Consider the following 16777-nt stretch of genomic DNA (forward strand, 5'->3'; position numbering starts at 1 on the left):
AACTCAAGTGTAGAAAAGTTACCAGGCACTGTCAAGATCCTAGGTTCAATCCCCAGAAGAAGGGAGGGAAGAAAGGAAAGGGGGAAGATGGGAAAAAGGAAGGGAACAGAGGGGGGATCTTACCTGAACAGAACTAGTCATGGTGCTTAGAGCAAAGATGGTAGCACAATCTTTCACAGTTGATTGGCTGTCAAATGCCCCCTGGGTATCCATCAGAACAACTGCAACCTGAAAAAGGAAAGGAAAAACAAAAAAGGTTAAGATAAAGAGAGAGAGAATGCAAAGAATAAATTAAAAGTACACAGTTGGACCTAGTTTCCTATAATCCCAGCACTTGAAAAGCTGAGGGAAGAGGATAGTCATGTGGTTCAAGATAAGTCTGGACTATACGAGGAGTTAGAGGCCAGCATGGGTTATAGAATGAGACCCTGTCTCAAAAAATAAATAAATAAATAAATAAATAAAAGTAACATTTACATGAGCCACCCAATACCTGCTTGGAGGTTCTATGAGAAAAATGCAATTAGGTGCTTTGCTTTGGTAAGAGTACTTCACTGGGCAGTATCTATTCTGACCTTGTGAAATGATATAAAACACAAGCACATGCAGCAACATGAAGAAAGATAAAATTACCCCACCAAAGGAAAATGCCAATGTCATACCCAGCCATTTCTCACTATTCACCAGGCATTTCATGTTTTAATGTTTTTTCTTAAATTAAATTCTAAAATATTTAGTTATTGGGAATGTAAACTGGAATAGCCAATATAGAAATCAGTGGCTTAAAATTTAAAAATAAAACTCACATATGATCTACCTATACCACTCATAGGCATACCAAAAAACTCTATATGCTACCATAGAAAGGTGTGCCCATCCATGTTCATTACCTCTCTATTCACAATAAGAAAATGAAACCACCCTAAATGATGAATGAATAAAAAATGAGGTACATATAAACAAAAGAACTTTATTCAGCCATGAAGAAAAATGCAATTCCCAAGAAAGTAGGTAAGAATAAAAACTAGTATATTAAGCAAGCTGACTCAGGCTCTCATTAAGTCAAACACATTTTCTTTCATATGAAGATCTCAGCTTCTAATTTTTTTATATGCCTTATTTATGTGAGTGAATGTGCAGAGGCCAAAAAAAAAAAAAAAAAAAAAAAAAAGACAAAAGGAAGACTTTAAGAGGGAGTTAGCGGTGAACACCTTTAATCCCAGCACTACAGAGGCAGAGGCAGGCAGATCTCTGTGAATGTGAGGCCAGCCTGGTCTCCAGAGTTCCAGGACAGCCAACAGAGAAACCTGATCTCAAAACAAACAAACAAACAAACACCAGAAAAATGGGGTTAGTAAAAGACACATGATGGAAGGGGGAATACTAGGGCTGAAAATACTTAAATGGGAATGGGAACAAACCAGAGAGGGTGAGGGAAAGGGTCAACCAAAATTAGATGTGTATGAAAAAATCTTAAGGAAACCTGATACTTTATAAGCTAATTTACAAAGATAAGCCAGGGACTAGAGAGATGGTTCAGTGGTTAAGAAAATGTGCTATTCTTCCAGAGGACCAGGGTTCAATTCCCAACACCCACATGGTAACTCACAACCATTTGTAACTCCAGTTCCAGAGGATCCAATGCCCTCTTCTGGCCTTCACAGATACCAGTTACATATGTGGTGCAGATATACACATAAGCAAAATACCCATATACATAAAAAAATTTTTGTGCACTTTGGATTTGATTTGAATAGATATTACTCAAAAGAAGTGCAACGGATCTTAGTACCTGAAAAATGTTCAATGCCATTAATCACTAGTAAAATACAAATGAATTATAATACATATATGTGTATATATATAATACAAAACCACAATAATTTACCACTTTACCCCTAAGCTGGCTATTACACATACACACACACACACACACACACACACACACACACACACACACACACACACACCTGGAGAAGAGACAGCTCTTTCAATAAGGCACTTACTTTATAAAATGAGTTTGTATTCCCCAGAACCCATATGAAAATCCTGCACTTGATAGTGTGTGCTTGTAATCCCAACACTGGGAAGGAAGAAACAGGAGGAACCCTGCAGCTCCCTAGCAAACAGTCTGGCTTAATTGGTAAACTCCAGACCAATGAAACATTGTCTTAAAAGAGAGAAATAACATTCCTAAGGATGAAACCAAAGTCTGAGGTTCTCCTATGGCCTCAACACATACATGTACACCAACACAGGAATACACACATACACACACACACACACACACACACACACACACACACAGAGAGAGAGAGAGAGAGAGAGAGAGAGAGAGAGAGAGAGAGAGAGAGAGGTCTTAAGACAAAGAAGGATCTGGGGCTATTCAGAAGTGTATACAAGGCCATCAATAAGTTAACATACATTAAAAGGACAAATAAACCAAGCATATTGGGGCACACCTGTAATCCCAGGACTCAGGAGACTAAGGTATCAAATTGGAGGCCAGCTTTGATTTTAAATCTATCCCACTCAAAAGAAAAAAAAAAAAAACAGTATCAGGGACTGGAAAGATGTAGAAACTAGAGCTTCCTGCATGGCTAATTTGCACATAGGTTAGTAGAGCTCTCTTTAGAAGGTATTAGGCATCTTTTTTAAAGTAGTCACAGGCTGGAGTAATTCAGTGGTTAGGAGCACTGGCTGCTCTTCCAGATGACCTTAGTTTGATTCCCAGCATCGACATACAGGGCTCACAACCATCCAAAACCCTGGTTCAGAGGATCTAATGCCCTCTTCTGGCTTCTATAGGCACTGCATGCACATGGTGTACAGAAATACATGCAGGAATAACTAACCCATACACATAAAAAATAATAAATTAAAAAATAATAATTAAGTTAGTTACAGAATTGCCATGTGACACAGAAACACACACAGCATTTTTCCCCAAGCTCTTTTGCTGAGAGGACTTAAGTCCTCAGCTGCTGAATCTCATATTAAGAGGTAACTGCAGTGTGAGGGCACTCAGCTCATTAATGGTGACCCACTGACGAGTTCATATTGAACGAGTATTAGGGACTTTGGACACAACTCCGAGGCATATGTTTGCCTGGCCCCTCCTGTCTGTCTCCAGCTTCCTGTCCACTGCAAAGCAAGCTCTGCTCCACCACTGGCTTCCCACCATGATACTCAACCCTACCTCATCACATGCTTCCCGTCATGTTCAGCTTAGCCTCAGGTCACAGCAGTGAACAGCTGAGGACTGAAAATCCTCAAGTTGTGACAGAAATAAATCTTTCCTCCCTTAAGTTGTGTATCTCAGCTATTTGTCACAGACACAAAAAGCAAACACTTGGATATACACAAGAAAGCTTCAATCTTAGAAAAATTTATACATACATGTTCAAGGCAGGTAGTATTTTTTTGTTTGTTTGTTTTTTTGTTTTTCGAGACAGGGTTTCTCTGTGTAGCTTTGGAGCCTGTCCTGGCACTCGCTCTGTAGACCAGACTGGCCTCGAACTCATAGAGATCCGCCTGCCTCTGCCTCCCGAGTGCTGGAATTAAAGGCATGCACCACCACCACTCGGTGCCAGGTAGTATTTTTATAAGGTTTGGAGATGCGTTTATTATTTTATGTATATGACTGTTTCATTTGCATGTATATCTGTGCACCACATGTGTGGTGCCCACTGAGGTTACAAGAGGGTACTGGACACCCTGAGACTGGAATTACAGATGGTTTTAAGACACTATGTGGGGGCTGGGAATCAATCCCAGGTCCTCTAAAAGAACAGCAACAAATGCACTTGAGCCACTGAGCCAACTCCCCAGCTCTGGGTTTTTGTTTATTTTAGGGTAGAAGTTAGTTTAGACAGAATCTCACATTGCAGTCCAAGCTACCCTGAAACTCATGCCTCAGCCTCCCAAGTACTAATATTAGAGGCATGTACAGGCAGCATTATTTATAATAAGCAGCCCGAACATTCACAACTGATAAATAAAAAAAAGTATGGTATTTTCATACAATGTAATACTTACTGTTCAGCCATGAAAGGGAATAAAGAACTATTGAATGCTATAAGAGAATTAGGATGAATGGAGAGGACAGACCCAAAAAGCATATAATTTCATTTGTATCATATGCTTAGAATAGACAGCTCCATGGAGATGCTAGAGATGTAACCAAGAGCTAGAACATTTGCCTGGCATACACATAGCACTAGGTTCAATCCCCAATATCAGAAAAGACAGGAAGGCAGGGAAAGGGAGAAAACACAAAGGGAGAGAAAGGAGGGTGAATACAAGCACACCTAGCTCTCCATTCAGCCGTACTTCCTAACAGCTCAGTCAACAGTAAATTAGAGAGACAAGGGGCTGGAAGAAGATGGAATGGACAGTGACTGCTGACAATAATGGAGGCTTCTTCTGAGGTAGTGAAATGTTCTGGAGTCAGATGGTGATGACACCTGTTCAGCTCTATGTATATAAAAACCACTGAATCAGAATGAATTCTGAATCAGCATGATATCCCAATTTAACAAAAGTTCACTGTCACACGTATCTGTCAATTAGAAAATTGAGACTATAGAGGAAACAAGGGGCTATGTTCAAGCTCTCTGAAGAGCAGAAGCTACATGTGTACTCACCATTGAGAGAAATGGTCTCACAGCACACACTAGCACAGTAAAACTTCCAAATCACTTTTTTGTTGTTTGTGAAACAGTGTCCCACAATTTATAGCCCATGCTGACCTCAAATGTGTGCCAATCTTCCTACTTCAGCCTCTTGAGTATAGGGATTACAGGTATAAGTCACCATGCCAAAGCTCCTTTATGTACATTTTAAACAGCCCAGGCTGGCTGGGAGGTGGTGGTGCACGACTTTAATCCCAGCACTCAGGAGGCAGAAGCAGGCCAATCTCTTGAGTTCAAAGCCAGCCTGGTCTACAGAGGGAGTGCCAGGACAGACTCCAAAGCTACACAGAGAAACCCTGTCTCGAAAAACTAAAAAAAAAAAAAGAGGAAGCCCAGGCTGGCCTCCAAGTGGTAGCCCTCCTACATATAGCCTAATAGTTGCTTTCTTTTGTTTTTTGTTTGTTTGGTTGGTTGGTTTTTGGTTTTTCAAGACAGGGTTTCTATCCTGGCACTCGCTCTGGAGACCAGGCTGGCCTCAAACTCACAGAGATCCACCTGCCTCTGCCTCTGCCTCCCGAGTGCTGGGATTAAAGGCTTGCACCACCAACGCCTGATTTCTTTTGTTTTATAACACCTTTTTTTTTTTTTTTTTAAACAGCAGAGAGGCTTTTTCATTAAAAGGAATTCAAAGATGGAAGGGAGGTTTGGATGAGTAGTCAATTTTACAAAGCAAACATTTTAATTATAAAATATATACTGATACCTCCCTGAATCAACATTTCTACTTAGTAAAGGAGCTAGACAGTACATTGTAGGATTTACTGTCAAAAAAAAAAAAAAAAAAAAAAAAAAACAGAAAAGCAATTACAGCTGCTGGAGAGATAGCTCACAGGTTAAGAGCACTGGCTGCTATTCCAGAGGTTCAGAGTTCAATTCCCAGCAACCACATGATGGCTCACAACCACCTATATTGAGACATGGTGCCATCTTATGGCATGTAGGCAGAACGCTGCATACATAATAAATAAATCTTTAAAACAAAAAAAAAAAAAAAGAAAAGCAATTACATTAGGACATAGAAATTACCATGGACATAAAAGATCAAAAGTATTTTTTGATTGAATTAACACAGAATATGTCAAAGTTCTCATCTAGAACCAAGTCTGGTAGTATGCTCCTATGATCACAGCACAAAAGTGGCTGAGGCAGGGTTCTCAGGATTCAAGGCCAGCCTATGGTACCTAGTGAGTTCCAGACCCACTATCAAGAAAAAACAAATGTTAAGTTTCATTTGGTTATTCTGTTTTAACATCTCAGTCTTTTTCTTTCTTTTATTTTTTTAATATCCTTACCTTTTTCCCACCTGGCTTCTCCACAGTGAAAACTTCACTCCAAATCTGAATCCCAGTGGTTTCTGGGTCAGAGCCTCCTCGCCATGAAAATCCTGTCAGTGGTTCTTCTGGGTCACCCAACCAATTTGAATGACCAACTTTCTACAAAAGAAATAAGACGTTCTACTACATCTTTGGTTTTGCTTTCTGAAGCACTGGAGATAAAACACAGGGCTTTACACACATTGGGCAAGCACTTTATCATTACACTACATGCCCAGACCTCTCACCAAATCTTAAGTAATGAGCTTATTTTGCTCACTTTCTACTTTGAAATAAACTAATTCTTCCTTACCTGAGCATATAAGTATCGGAGCATAAAGTCCAGAACGAAGGATTTGCCCTTTCGAAAGGCGCCAGCCACTGATACTACTACCACATCAAGATCTCGGATGTGATCCTGCAGGAGGATGCTGGCCAAGGCACTCTCTTCTAGCTCAAAGGAATGCTGCTCTTTGTGAACCAAAACAACTTGCACTGGACCAGGTTTTCCACTCTCCATGGCATCACCTATGCACATTTAAAGACCAAAAAATTAAGTTTTACACACACACACCATGAAGAGAACAAAAGCTTTAACAAGGTACATATATGATAACCATAAAAGAGAGTATGTGAGGGTACTAATTAACACTAAGAATATTCATTAATTAAAAGACCCCAGGGGCCTGCAAGAGGACCTGAGTTCAGTCCTCAAGGTCCACATGCTTAAAGAAGAGAACCAACACCCAAAGCTGTCCTCTGATTCCCACATGCGGGATGTGTGTGCCTGTGTGCTAAACACACACACACTCGCTCACACTAAAAAAAAATGCCCCAGTAACAGCAGAAACTGCAGAGACTCATTCATAACTGATCAGAGAGTTGAAAATAAAGGGCTGTTGAACATTCAGCCATAGGAGAATCTGTATCACCTCCTCTGCCATGGAAGACAAGAGAGAAAGAATATTAAGAGGCAGAACACAGAGCAGCATGAGGTGGAATGTCTTCTCAATACATGGCATCACACCTGCACTCCATTTCATAGCAGCTGTGACTACCAGCACAAGAGCTGGGCAAGACTGGATCTATCAGCCCAGCGGTAGTGGAGCACGCCTTTAATCCCAGCACTTGGGAGGCAGAGGCAAGAAGACCTCACTGAGTTAGAGGCCAGCCTGGTCTACAGAGTAAGTTCCAGGACAGCCTCCAATGCTACACAGAGAAACCTTGTCTGGAAAAACAAACAAACAAACAAACAAAAACCAAGGAAAAGAAAATGTAAATATACTATATATGTATGAAAATGCTATCATGAAACCAAATATTACACATAATGAACATGTGCTAATGTTAAAGTGGAGATCACAGGACAACTTTCAGAACTGTTCTTTCCTCCTTCCACCATGGAATCCAAGCATTCAAGTATTTTTATCAGATGAACTATCTCACTGACCCCAAAAATATTTTTAAAAAGATGTAAAGAGCCTGAAATGGCCTGATTTCGATACAGAAGGAGAGAAGAGACTTGTTAAGTTGTTCTCTGACCTCCATATGCACACCATGGAACATATGTACTCACACACATACATACCAACACAAAATGTAATAAAAATATTTAAAAGAAGATACCAGTAAAAAGGATATGAATCAGGCAAGTGGCACATGTCTTTAATCCCAACTCTCGGAAAGTAGAGGCAGGCAGATCTCTGTGAGTTCAAGGCCAGCCTGATCTACACAGTGAGATCCAGGACAACCAGGACTGTTACACAAAGAAACCCTGTCTCAAAAAAAAAAAAAAAAAAAAAAAACAAAAAAAAAACTGAAAACCAATAAAAACAGAAGCTGGAGTTATGGCTCAGCTGTTTAAGAGCCCTTGTTGCTCTTCCAGAGGACCCAGATTCAATTCCCAGCACCAACGTGACATCTCATAACTGTCTGTGACTCCTGTCAAAGGGGATTCAGCACTCTATTTTGAGCAGTGTCAGATATGCACATAGAGCACAGACATACATGCAAGCAAAACACCCATACACATAAAATAAATCTTTTAAAAAACATAAAGCTAAAAAAACAAACAAAAACAAAAAATGGCTGAAGTTAAGGTGCTTGAGGACCAAAATTAAGATCCCAGAACCCAGGGTCTACCCTCAGAAGGCAGATTCCCCAGAGCAAGCTGGCTAGCTAGACTAGCTATATTGCTGTACTTTGGGTTCAAGAGACCCTAACTCAACAAATAAGGTTTAAGAGTTTAATCGAGTATGAGTCCTTATGTCAGCCGTGGGCTCCAAATGTACCTACACATACATGCAAACACAAACACACACACACACACACACACACACACACACACACACACACACACACCCAAAAATGGGATAGGGAATTTTTTTTGTCTTTTTTTTTTTTAATTTAAATTAGAAACAAGCTTGCTTCACAGGTCAATCCCAGATCCCTCTTCCTCCCCTCCTCCTCAGTGCCCCCCCAACCCTCCCAACTCCCCCTCCCCTCCCCAGGGAGAGTGAGGCCTTCTGTGGGGGATCTCCTAAGTCTGTCATATCATCTGGGGCAGGGCCTAGGCCCTCCCGCAATAGGGGATTTTTTTTAAAGCCTGGAATCCATTATGTACCTCAAGCTGGCCTAAAACTCAAGATTGCCCTGCCTCAGCTTCCCAAATTCGGAGATTACAGGCATGTACCACGACATCTATCTTAGATTAATTATTGACATCACAGCAGATAAATCTAAGACCCAAAGGTCTTTAGTCTCTCATAAGAAAGAACTAATGAGAAAAATCTGGGCTGAGGACGCAGCTCAGTAGCAAAGCATTTCTCCACTGCATGCAAGTTCCTGGGTTTCTTTCCCAGCAAATATAAAATCTGGGAAGTTTATTCTTAAGAAAAAGCTAAAGTAATGTATAGGACTCAAAGAAGTCTACAAAACAAAGTCCAACTGTGGCAGAGATGGTATTCCCTCAACCAACAAGAATTTCTGGGAAGAAGTTGTGTCTGTGGAGACTGATTGACTAATTAGACTCCAGTAATGGGACTGAAGAGAGGACTCAGTGGTTAAGAGCACAGACTGCTCTTATTAGAGGACCGGGGTTCAATTCCCAGCACCCACATGGCAGCTCGCAACTATAATTCTAAAATCTGTTACCCTCACACAGACATACATGCAGGCAAAACACCAATACACGTAAAATTAAAAAAAAAACAAAAAACTTAGTGATGTGGAGAGGTTGGAATGTTGCAGATCCAGAGGATTGCTAATCACCTTATCTCTGGGCTAGCCTTAGCTCCCACAACAGCTATTTCTTCCATATATCTCTGTCAACTAATGTGACTAACAGATAAAAAGCTTTTGGAATCTATTAACTTAGCAGACCACTAGTTTCCACCAACCTAAATGTCATGAGACAGCATCTGAGACCTACAGAAAAGCTTCCCCTACCTTGCTAAAACCACCTTACTTACTGTTGTATCTACCAATGTATTTCAAACTTGTCTTGATTTTTTTACCTGTTAAACTACAAACTTCATGAAACTGCTTCCATGATGGATAGCCCAAATCTATCTTCCCAGGCCATGGTCACTCAAATATGCCTCCAGACAAATTATCTCTTATTTCCCTTTAAGGTGAAAGCTGAGTTTTTGTGACAATACCTCAAAACCCTCTGATTCTCCCTCTTGCTATGCAACAGTGTTTTGTTTTGTTTTGTTTTGTTTTGTGTGTGTGTGGTGGTGGTGTTTTTGTTTTGTTTTGACTTTTTGTCATACAAAGTAATGGGTTTCATTATGGCATTTGCATACTTTTTGTACTTATGCAACCAAACAACTGCCATCTTGGGGTGTTCAGTGTTGGCCTCTTGCAAAATGATTATCCCAGCTGGCTTGTTGACTGTTAACACTACTTTGTGGAAGTGTGAGGAGAGTCACAGGACCCTTACCTGAGTAGTATCTAGCCACCATCTATCACCTACAGTGCAGGCAAGTTTTGTGTCATGTCGACAGGAGCTAGAATCATCAAAGAAGGATGATCCTCAATTGAGAAAATGTCTCCCTAAGATCAGGCTGTGGGGCATTTTCTTAATTAGTGATTCATGGGAGAAGGCCCAGCCCACTGTGGAGACACTGTAGGGCTGGTAGTCCTGTCTTCTGTAAGAAAGCATAGGGGACTCCTCCATGGCTACTCCATCAGCTCTGCTTCCAGGTTCTTGCCCTGCCTGAGTTCTTGTCTGAAGTTCATCATCAAAGGAAGTTCAAAGATGAACTTCAATGTATAAGTTTAAGCCAAATAAACCTTTTCCTCCCAAGTTGCTTTTGTTATGGTGTTTGATTACAGAAACAGTAATGTGGGGCTAGAGAGATGGCTCAGAGGTTAAGTGCACTGGCTGCTCTTCCAGAGGACCTGGGTTCAATTCCCAGCACCCACATAACAACTCACAACTGTTCATAAAACTCACAACTGTCTATAACTCCTGTTCTAAGGGGGGGGGGCATCCTACACCCTCACATATACTAATACAGGCAAAATACTAATATACATACAAATAAATAATAAAGTATAAAAAAGACAGAAATAGTACCCTAAGACATCTATGTAAGCAATTCTGCCTAATTTGCACCAACACTCTAGGTAAAGGTTTTCCAGTTGTCAGCACTGGGAGGAGGAGCACTCAGATCCCTGTAGGAAATCCCTCACCTATGTTCTGTAGGGAAGTCCAATAAACTCACTGGCTACCCAGGGTGTACTTTGACAGAACTGGACCTTAGTTTGTGCTTGAGTCATTAGGAGAAGACATAGACAGGTTGCTTATGGGATAGGATAGTAACAACATGTCATTATTGTCTAACTCATGCCCCTCCTGTTAGCATAAAACTTGAAGGAACCTTGCGTGGGGGACCGTAGCGGATTCTATGGCAAGCAAGGGTGACCGAGGTGGGGGACAAACACGCCAGGCAGACAGAGTTTAAGTGAGAAGTTTTATTATTAAGGGAAGGGAGGAAGAAGGAAGAGAAAAGAGGGAAAGAGACACAGAGGACAGAAGAGAAGAGGGAGACAGGAAAGGTACTGTATGCCCCAGGGGAACAGTGGGAAAGAAAGAGCGGAAAGAGAGCTAGAAAGGAGTGTAAACTGGCAGGGGTTTGTCTTTTAAAGGGGTCCTTTGCACCTTCGAGCAGACTACACAATCATGGAACCCTGGGCTGACCAGGACACTGCCTGAGTGCATTCTGCCAGGTGGCAGGGGCAGGCCAGCATAATGCCTGAATCCTTACACCTCCTCTGTGTAAGTTTTTATCAGGGCATTAAGTACCAAAAGAATCATATTTCCAGCCAGGCGTTGTTGGTGCACGCCTTTAATCCCAGCACACATGAGGATCTCTGTGAGTTCGAGGCCAGTTTGGTCTCCAGAGCGAGTGCCAGGATAGGCTCCAAAGCTACACAGAGAAACCCTGTGTCCAAAAAAACCAAAAAAAAGAAAAAATGAAAAAAAAAATCACATTCCAGACCAACTTTGTGATCATGTGATACATGAAAGTTTTGATCAGTAGACTGTGACTGGAAAAAAAAAAAAAAACAAGCAACTTCCAAATTAAGCATTTTCCCCCTTCTGACTAGATAGAGAAATGCCAAGTGAGTCACTGAGGGCCAGGCACAGGAGGGCAGCACTCTAGAACACTGGCACAATGAGAGAGGCAGGGCCTGAGCTTCATGCAGAAGTACCATACCAGTTCACTTTTATGGGAAAGATATCTTGTTTAAATCAGTAACATAGCAACTTTTAAATACAACCAATCAAGTGACCAATACAAGAGTCTCCCAAGACTTTATTACTAAGTTTATACATTGGAACTTCCAATTTCATCTATTCTTCTATTACAGCTTGATTGAACAATGAGAATGACACATAGCAAACACACAGTAATTCCCAAATGGGAGGGTGATATGCAGTATAACACACTCTAAAGCTACGATCCTAAGGATGCTGGTGGCATAAAAGGTAAGTGCAGGCTACAGGCAAGATGGAATAATCCAGTGACAAAAAGGTATGCACAATGAACTGCACTTCAAGAAAAGTTGGACGCTGGACAATATTAAGGACATAGGGAAGAAAATGGAAGTTGTTACTCATCTATCTATTCCTCTTTTGGTTCCTCCAAGGAACCTGTAAAGGAAAACATCCTGTATTAGTGTGAGAGCTGAGGTCATCCGGCATGTCCCTTCATCAGGAATATAAGCAGTCATTAACATTCACCTGGATAAAAGAGATCTTGCTCACTAACAGTGTCTCTTTAATTTAGGCCATAAAAAAGGAAAACATCATTTTGAAATGTATGCATCACCAACAAATGTATACACATTGAGCATCCCACTTTTACTGCACCATCACCATTCAGCTTCCTAAAAACAACAAGGGTTATTATTTATTTCCCAAGCAAAACCTTCATTCCCACTCACCCTTTTACAGATATAAGATAAAGGGTCTTTGCTGATTTATCATGGACTCCATAATCATTGGGATTCCTTAATCAAACGTTAGGAGCTTGGGTCTATCTCAGCAGTGGTGTATGTACTTGTGTAGGGAACTTAGGGTATATAGCACTGAACAGAGAAACAAAACAAACAAACAAACAAACAAAAATACTGCTCTCAGAGAGGACATTAGGAGAAAATAAAACATGAAACCTCAGGATCCTGTCCCTTACCAACATGCCTAGTCCCTTTCTACCTAGCCTAATCATTATCTCTGTTTCTTTGACTACATCACTACCTCATCCCTTGGGCCTCAACTCCTAAACTTCTTTACTTATTAAATACATCATAGCCACAAAGTAGTGGCACACACCTTTAATCCCAGCACTCAGGCGACAGAGGCAGTCAGATCTCTAAGTTCAAGACCAACCTGGCCTATAGAGTGAGTTCCAGGACAGTCACGAATACATAGAGAAACCCTGTCTTGAAAAGCCAAAAACGCTGAGCAGTGGTGGTACATGCCTTTAATTCCAGCACTTGGGAGGCAGAGGCAGGTGGATCTCGGTGAGTTTGAGGCCAGCCTGATCTAGAGAGCCAGTTGTAGGACAGCCAAGTCTAAACAAAGAAACCCTGGCTACACAAAGAAACCCTGTCCTGAAAAGACAAAAACAAAAAAGAAAAGCCAAACAAATATAGCATGAAAACAACCACATTAAATACTATCAAAATTACAAGGTATAGGGACGCAGCTCAGTGGCAGAGGCCTGCCTAGTCTGCACAAAGCCCTGTGTTCCACCCCTTGGACTGACACCCCTTTGACTGTAAGTCAAAACCTTTCACTATTCTCCATACTATCCTGCTTGGAAAATTCATTCTCACTGGTATTTCTATAGGGAGAAAGTTCAGGCTCAAGTCCTATCTTGTCCTATCTTAATTCCACAATTTCAAGCAGATGACCCATGCAACCACTTACTCCATGGCCTGAAATTCTTCTTGCTCTTGACTCAGACTTCAATACCTAACTTCCCTTTGTCTAGACCATCCACCCCACCCTCTGAGTACTTGGTTTTAATTTTTCATTTCATTTTATTTATTATTTGTGTGTGTGTATATGTGGGTTTTATGTGTTTGCACTTGTGTCTGGGTTCAGTGTAGACATGAGAGGAAAACTTAAAAAGCTTAGTTCTCTCCACCATGTAGGTACGTCCTAAGGACTGTTCTCAGGATAACAGGCTTACAGCAAGCACTTTTACCTGGGAGCTATCTCATCTCCCCTCCATGGTTTTATACAGTATAATAGAACTAATAAAAATAGGCTTTAACATCAAGACAGGGCAAGGCAAGAATTTTGGCTTCTCTATTCCAAAACATAAATTCTAAGAGGGCAGGAATTTTTGTATTTTGTTCAATGCTATGTCCTCCAAGTTCCCAGAACATTGTCCACAAACAGCAGCCAACAAAAAATTGTGGCATAGCCAGGCAGAGATGGTGCATGCCTGTAATCCCTGCACTTGGGAGGCAAAAGCAGGTGAATCTCTTTGAATTTGAGGCCAGCCTGTCTACCAAGCAAGTTCCAGGACAGCTAGGGCTGTTGCACAGAGAAACCCTGTCTGGGGGTCAATAGGGGGATATATGGCATAAACAAAGCCTATGACTTTGTCTCAACATAACTCTAGAAAACATATGGCACTTCAGTCTCCATTCATAAACCTGACCTAGCTGCAAGAAGTAGTATCAGAACTGTTGATTCAAACCCAAAACTAGGCTACAGTATCAGTTCAAGTCTAGGATGGCCTATATAGTGAAATGTCTCAAAAAAAAAAAAAAAATCTGCTGGGCAATGGTTGTGCACACCTTAATCCCAGCACTCAGAAGCAGAGGCAGATGGATCTCTGTGAGTTCTAGGCCAGCCTGTTCTACAGAGTCCAGGACAGCCGTGACTACACATATCAACCCTAAATAAGGAAAAAAAAAAAAAGCTAAAACAGAGCACCTGACAATATAAGGTGCTCAATAAACAGTTTCCCTTCCCACATTCCTGTTTCCACTGAGATGTGAACATACTATTACTCCAGTCATTACAATGTTATCATACTAAAATTAAGAGTTATCAGGCACATGCCTGAAATCCCAACATCCAAAAGGCCCAGGCAAGAGAATCAAGCATTTTAGGCTAGCTTCAGAAGACAAAAGGGGAAGACAAAAGGTACCCTGGACAACATGAGACTATTTAAAAAAAAAAAAAAAAAAAACTCACAAATAGACTGGGAGCTATTACCTGGTAATCCTAGAACTAGGGAGGACTGAAAGTTTGAAGCAAACCTTGACTATATAAAGAGAGCCTTAAGGGACCACACACGGGACGGGACAGGACAGGACAGGACAGGACAGGACAGGACAGGACAGGACAGGACAGGACAGGACGTCAACTTAAAACCTTTATTCAAGACACATCCCAGCATCCTTTCAGGCCCTCTGGCATCTCCTTGCCGAAATTCTTTTCTCCTAAGTGGCTGGATTGACATCAATATTCTTCTGTAATCTCTTGTAGTTCTCTCTCTCTCAATGAGCTTTTCTGGTAGAGACAGAGGGTCTCAAAGCCAGAATGTTGGCAAAGCTGACCTTGAACTCCTGATCCCTCTACCTCCACCTCCCAAGTGCTAAGTTATAGACACGACCACCATAGCCTGCTCAATGAGCAATTCATTCTATATTTCAACTCTATGTTGAGTGACATGTACAAAAACCTAAGTATAGGTTCACTAGATAGTCCACACATACTAGCAAAAGGGATATGTGGAAACACACTGGCCTGAAAAGTCAGGAGACAAGTCCTTATTCCAGTTCTGCCACTCAGCCTGTGTGATCTGGCCAGTTTGCCTTCAGTCTCCTTTCAAAACTGCCCTGTGGTAATTTTACAAGTCTACACTCAGTATTTCAAAATGGTTCCTCTTCAATTACTTCATCTCTCCCAAGTCCTCTGCATTTCCCTGCTTTATCTCCCTGTATGTAATATATTATCAAGTCTTATCATCAATTCTCCCTTCTAAAACTGAAGTTTCTGCTTTAGTAAAGGTTATTTGAAGATATTTTTATTTGAGCTTTTTGTTTTTACAGGGTCTTGTCCAGGTTCACCTCAAACTGTCAATCTTCCTGCTTCAGCCTCCAGAGTGCTGGAATTATAGTCCTGGGATTAAAGGCAAAGGTTGTGAAAAGAAGAAAAGCCTACCAGTGCAATAAGGAAGCACTAGAGTTTTGGCCCTGGTTCTGCACTGAATAAATCATTTCATTTCCACACCTCCATTTATAATACAAAGTCAGGCAGAAACTGTTTAGCTCTAAAATCCAGCCACTGCTTTTTGGGGATGGTGTTGGAAGGGATTGTTTTTTGAGACAGAATCTCATAATTTAGCTCAAGCTAGCCTAGAACTCATGGCAATCCTCCTACCTTAGCCTCCCACTTGTTGAGATTACAGGCATGAGCCACCACACCCAGCTTACCTCTCAAGAGTCTCAAATTCTTGGTGATAGCATTTAATTTCAGGGATAATATCCCCCTCACCCTTTACAGAAGCAGTTATTTCCAAAGTACACATCTGCACACTAAGACAACAGATAATCCTATAGATTATAAGCACACAAATGTAGACAACAGATGTGAGACTTTAAAAATATACAATAATCTGGCCTATCTGTAGTTACAAACATATCCATAAAAGTAAACTTAAGCCTATGCTTCAAGAAAATAGAAACACTGTTACCAATGTTGTCTGATTACTGCTACAAATTGCTCATGATAAATGATAACTATCAGTCATCATTTCAGCATGCTGAAAATCTTGAGTAATGAGAAAGCTATTTAAAAGCTTATGTGGACACTACAACCTTTTCCCTAATTACTTATGAACTACTGACTTATCCTTTACTTTTAGGACAATACATCTAATTCACACTAACCAAGGGGTTTAATAGGCCTATTCAAACAATCTCTCTAGTAAACCACATTCCACATATTCTCTGCACTAAAATGGCAATCACACACACTAAATGAAAAAATGAAGTTAAATGACTGACAGGTAAACTATTAGGAAAATTTCTAAATGTGGATATTACAATACTAACATCTCTTAGAATTACAGCCTTAAAAACAAAGCCAGGAGTGGTGGTACTCAACTTTAATCCTAGTCCTGGGGAGCCTGGTCTACACAGCCCAGGCCGCATAGTAAGATCATGTCTCAAAATGGATTAGAGAGGATTGGGAAGCCTGGGAATGTAGCTTAGTACTGTAGCACACGCTTA

At 40.9% G+C, this 16777-nt stretch overlaps 1 protein-coding gene across 2 annotated transcripts in view; it reads right to left on the minus strand.

The window, feature by feature from the left end:
- The window catches only part of Atl3 (atlastin GTPase 3), a 48949-nt gene that overhangs the window by 25163 nt on the left and 7009 nt on the right, over positions 1-16777 (minus strand). For both annotated transcript variants that reach the window (XM_027408391.2, XM_027408390.2), the window contains exons 2-4: positions 6321-6535; positions 5987-6127; positions 124-228 (exon numbers count right to left, since the gene is read on the minus strand). In XM_027408391.2, the coding sequence (XP_027264192.2) occupies positions 124-228; positions 5987-6127; positions 6321-6535 (461 nt within the window). The remainder of the gene's footprint in view (positions 1-123; positions 229-5986; positions 6128-6320; positions 6536-16777) is intronic.

This window comes from Cricetulus griseus, chromosome 3 (genome assembly GCF_003668045.3).
Source record: "Cricetulus griseus strain 17A/GY chromosome 3, alternate assembly CriGri-PICRH-1.0, whole genome shotgun sequence".
NCBI classification, from domain to species: Eukaryota; Metazoa; Chordata; class Mammalia; order Rodentia; family Cricetidae; genus Cricetulus; species Cricetulus griseus.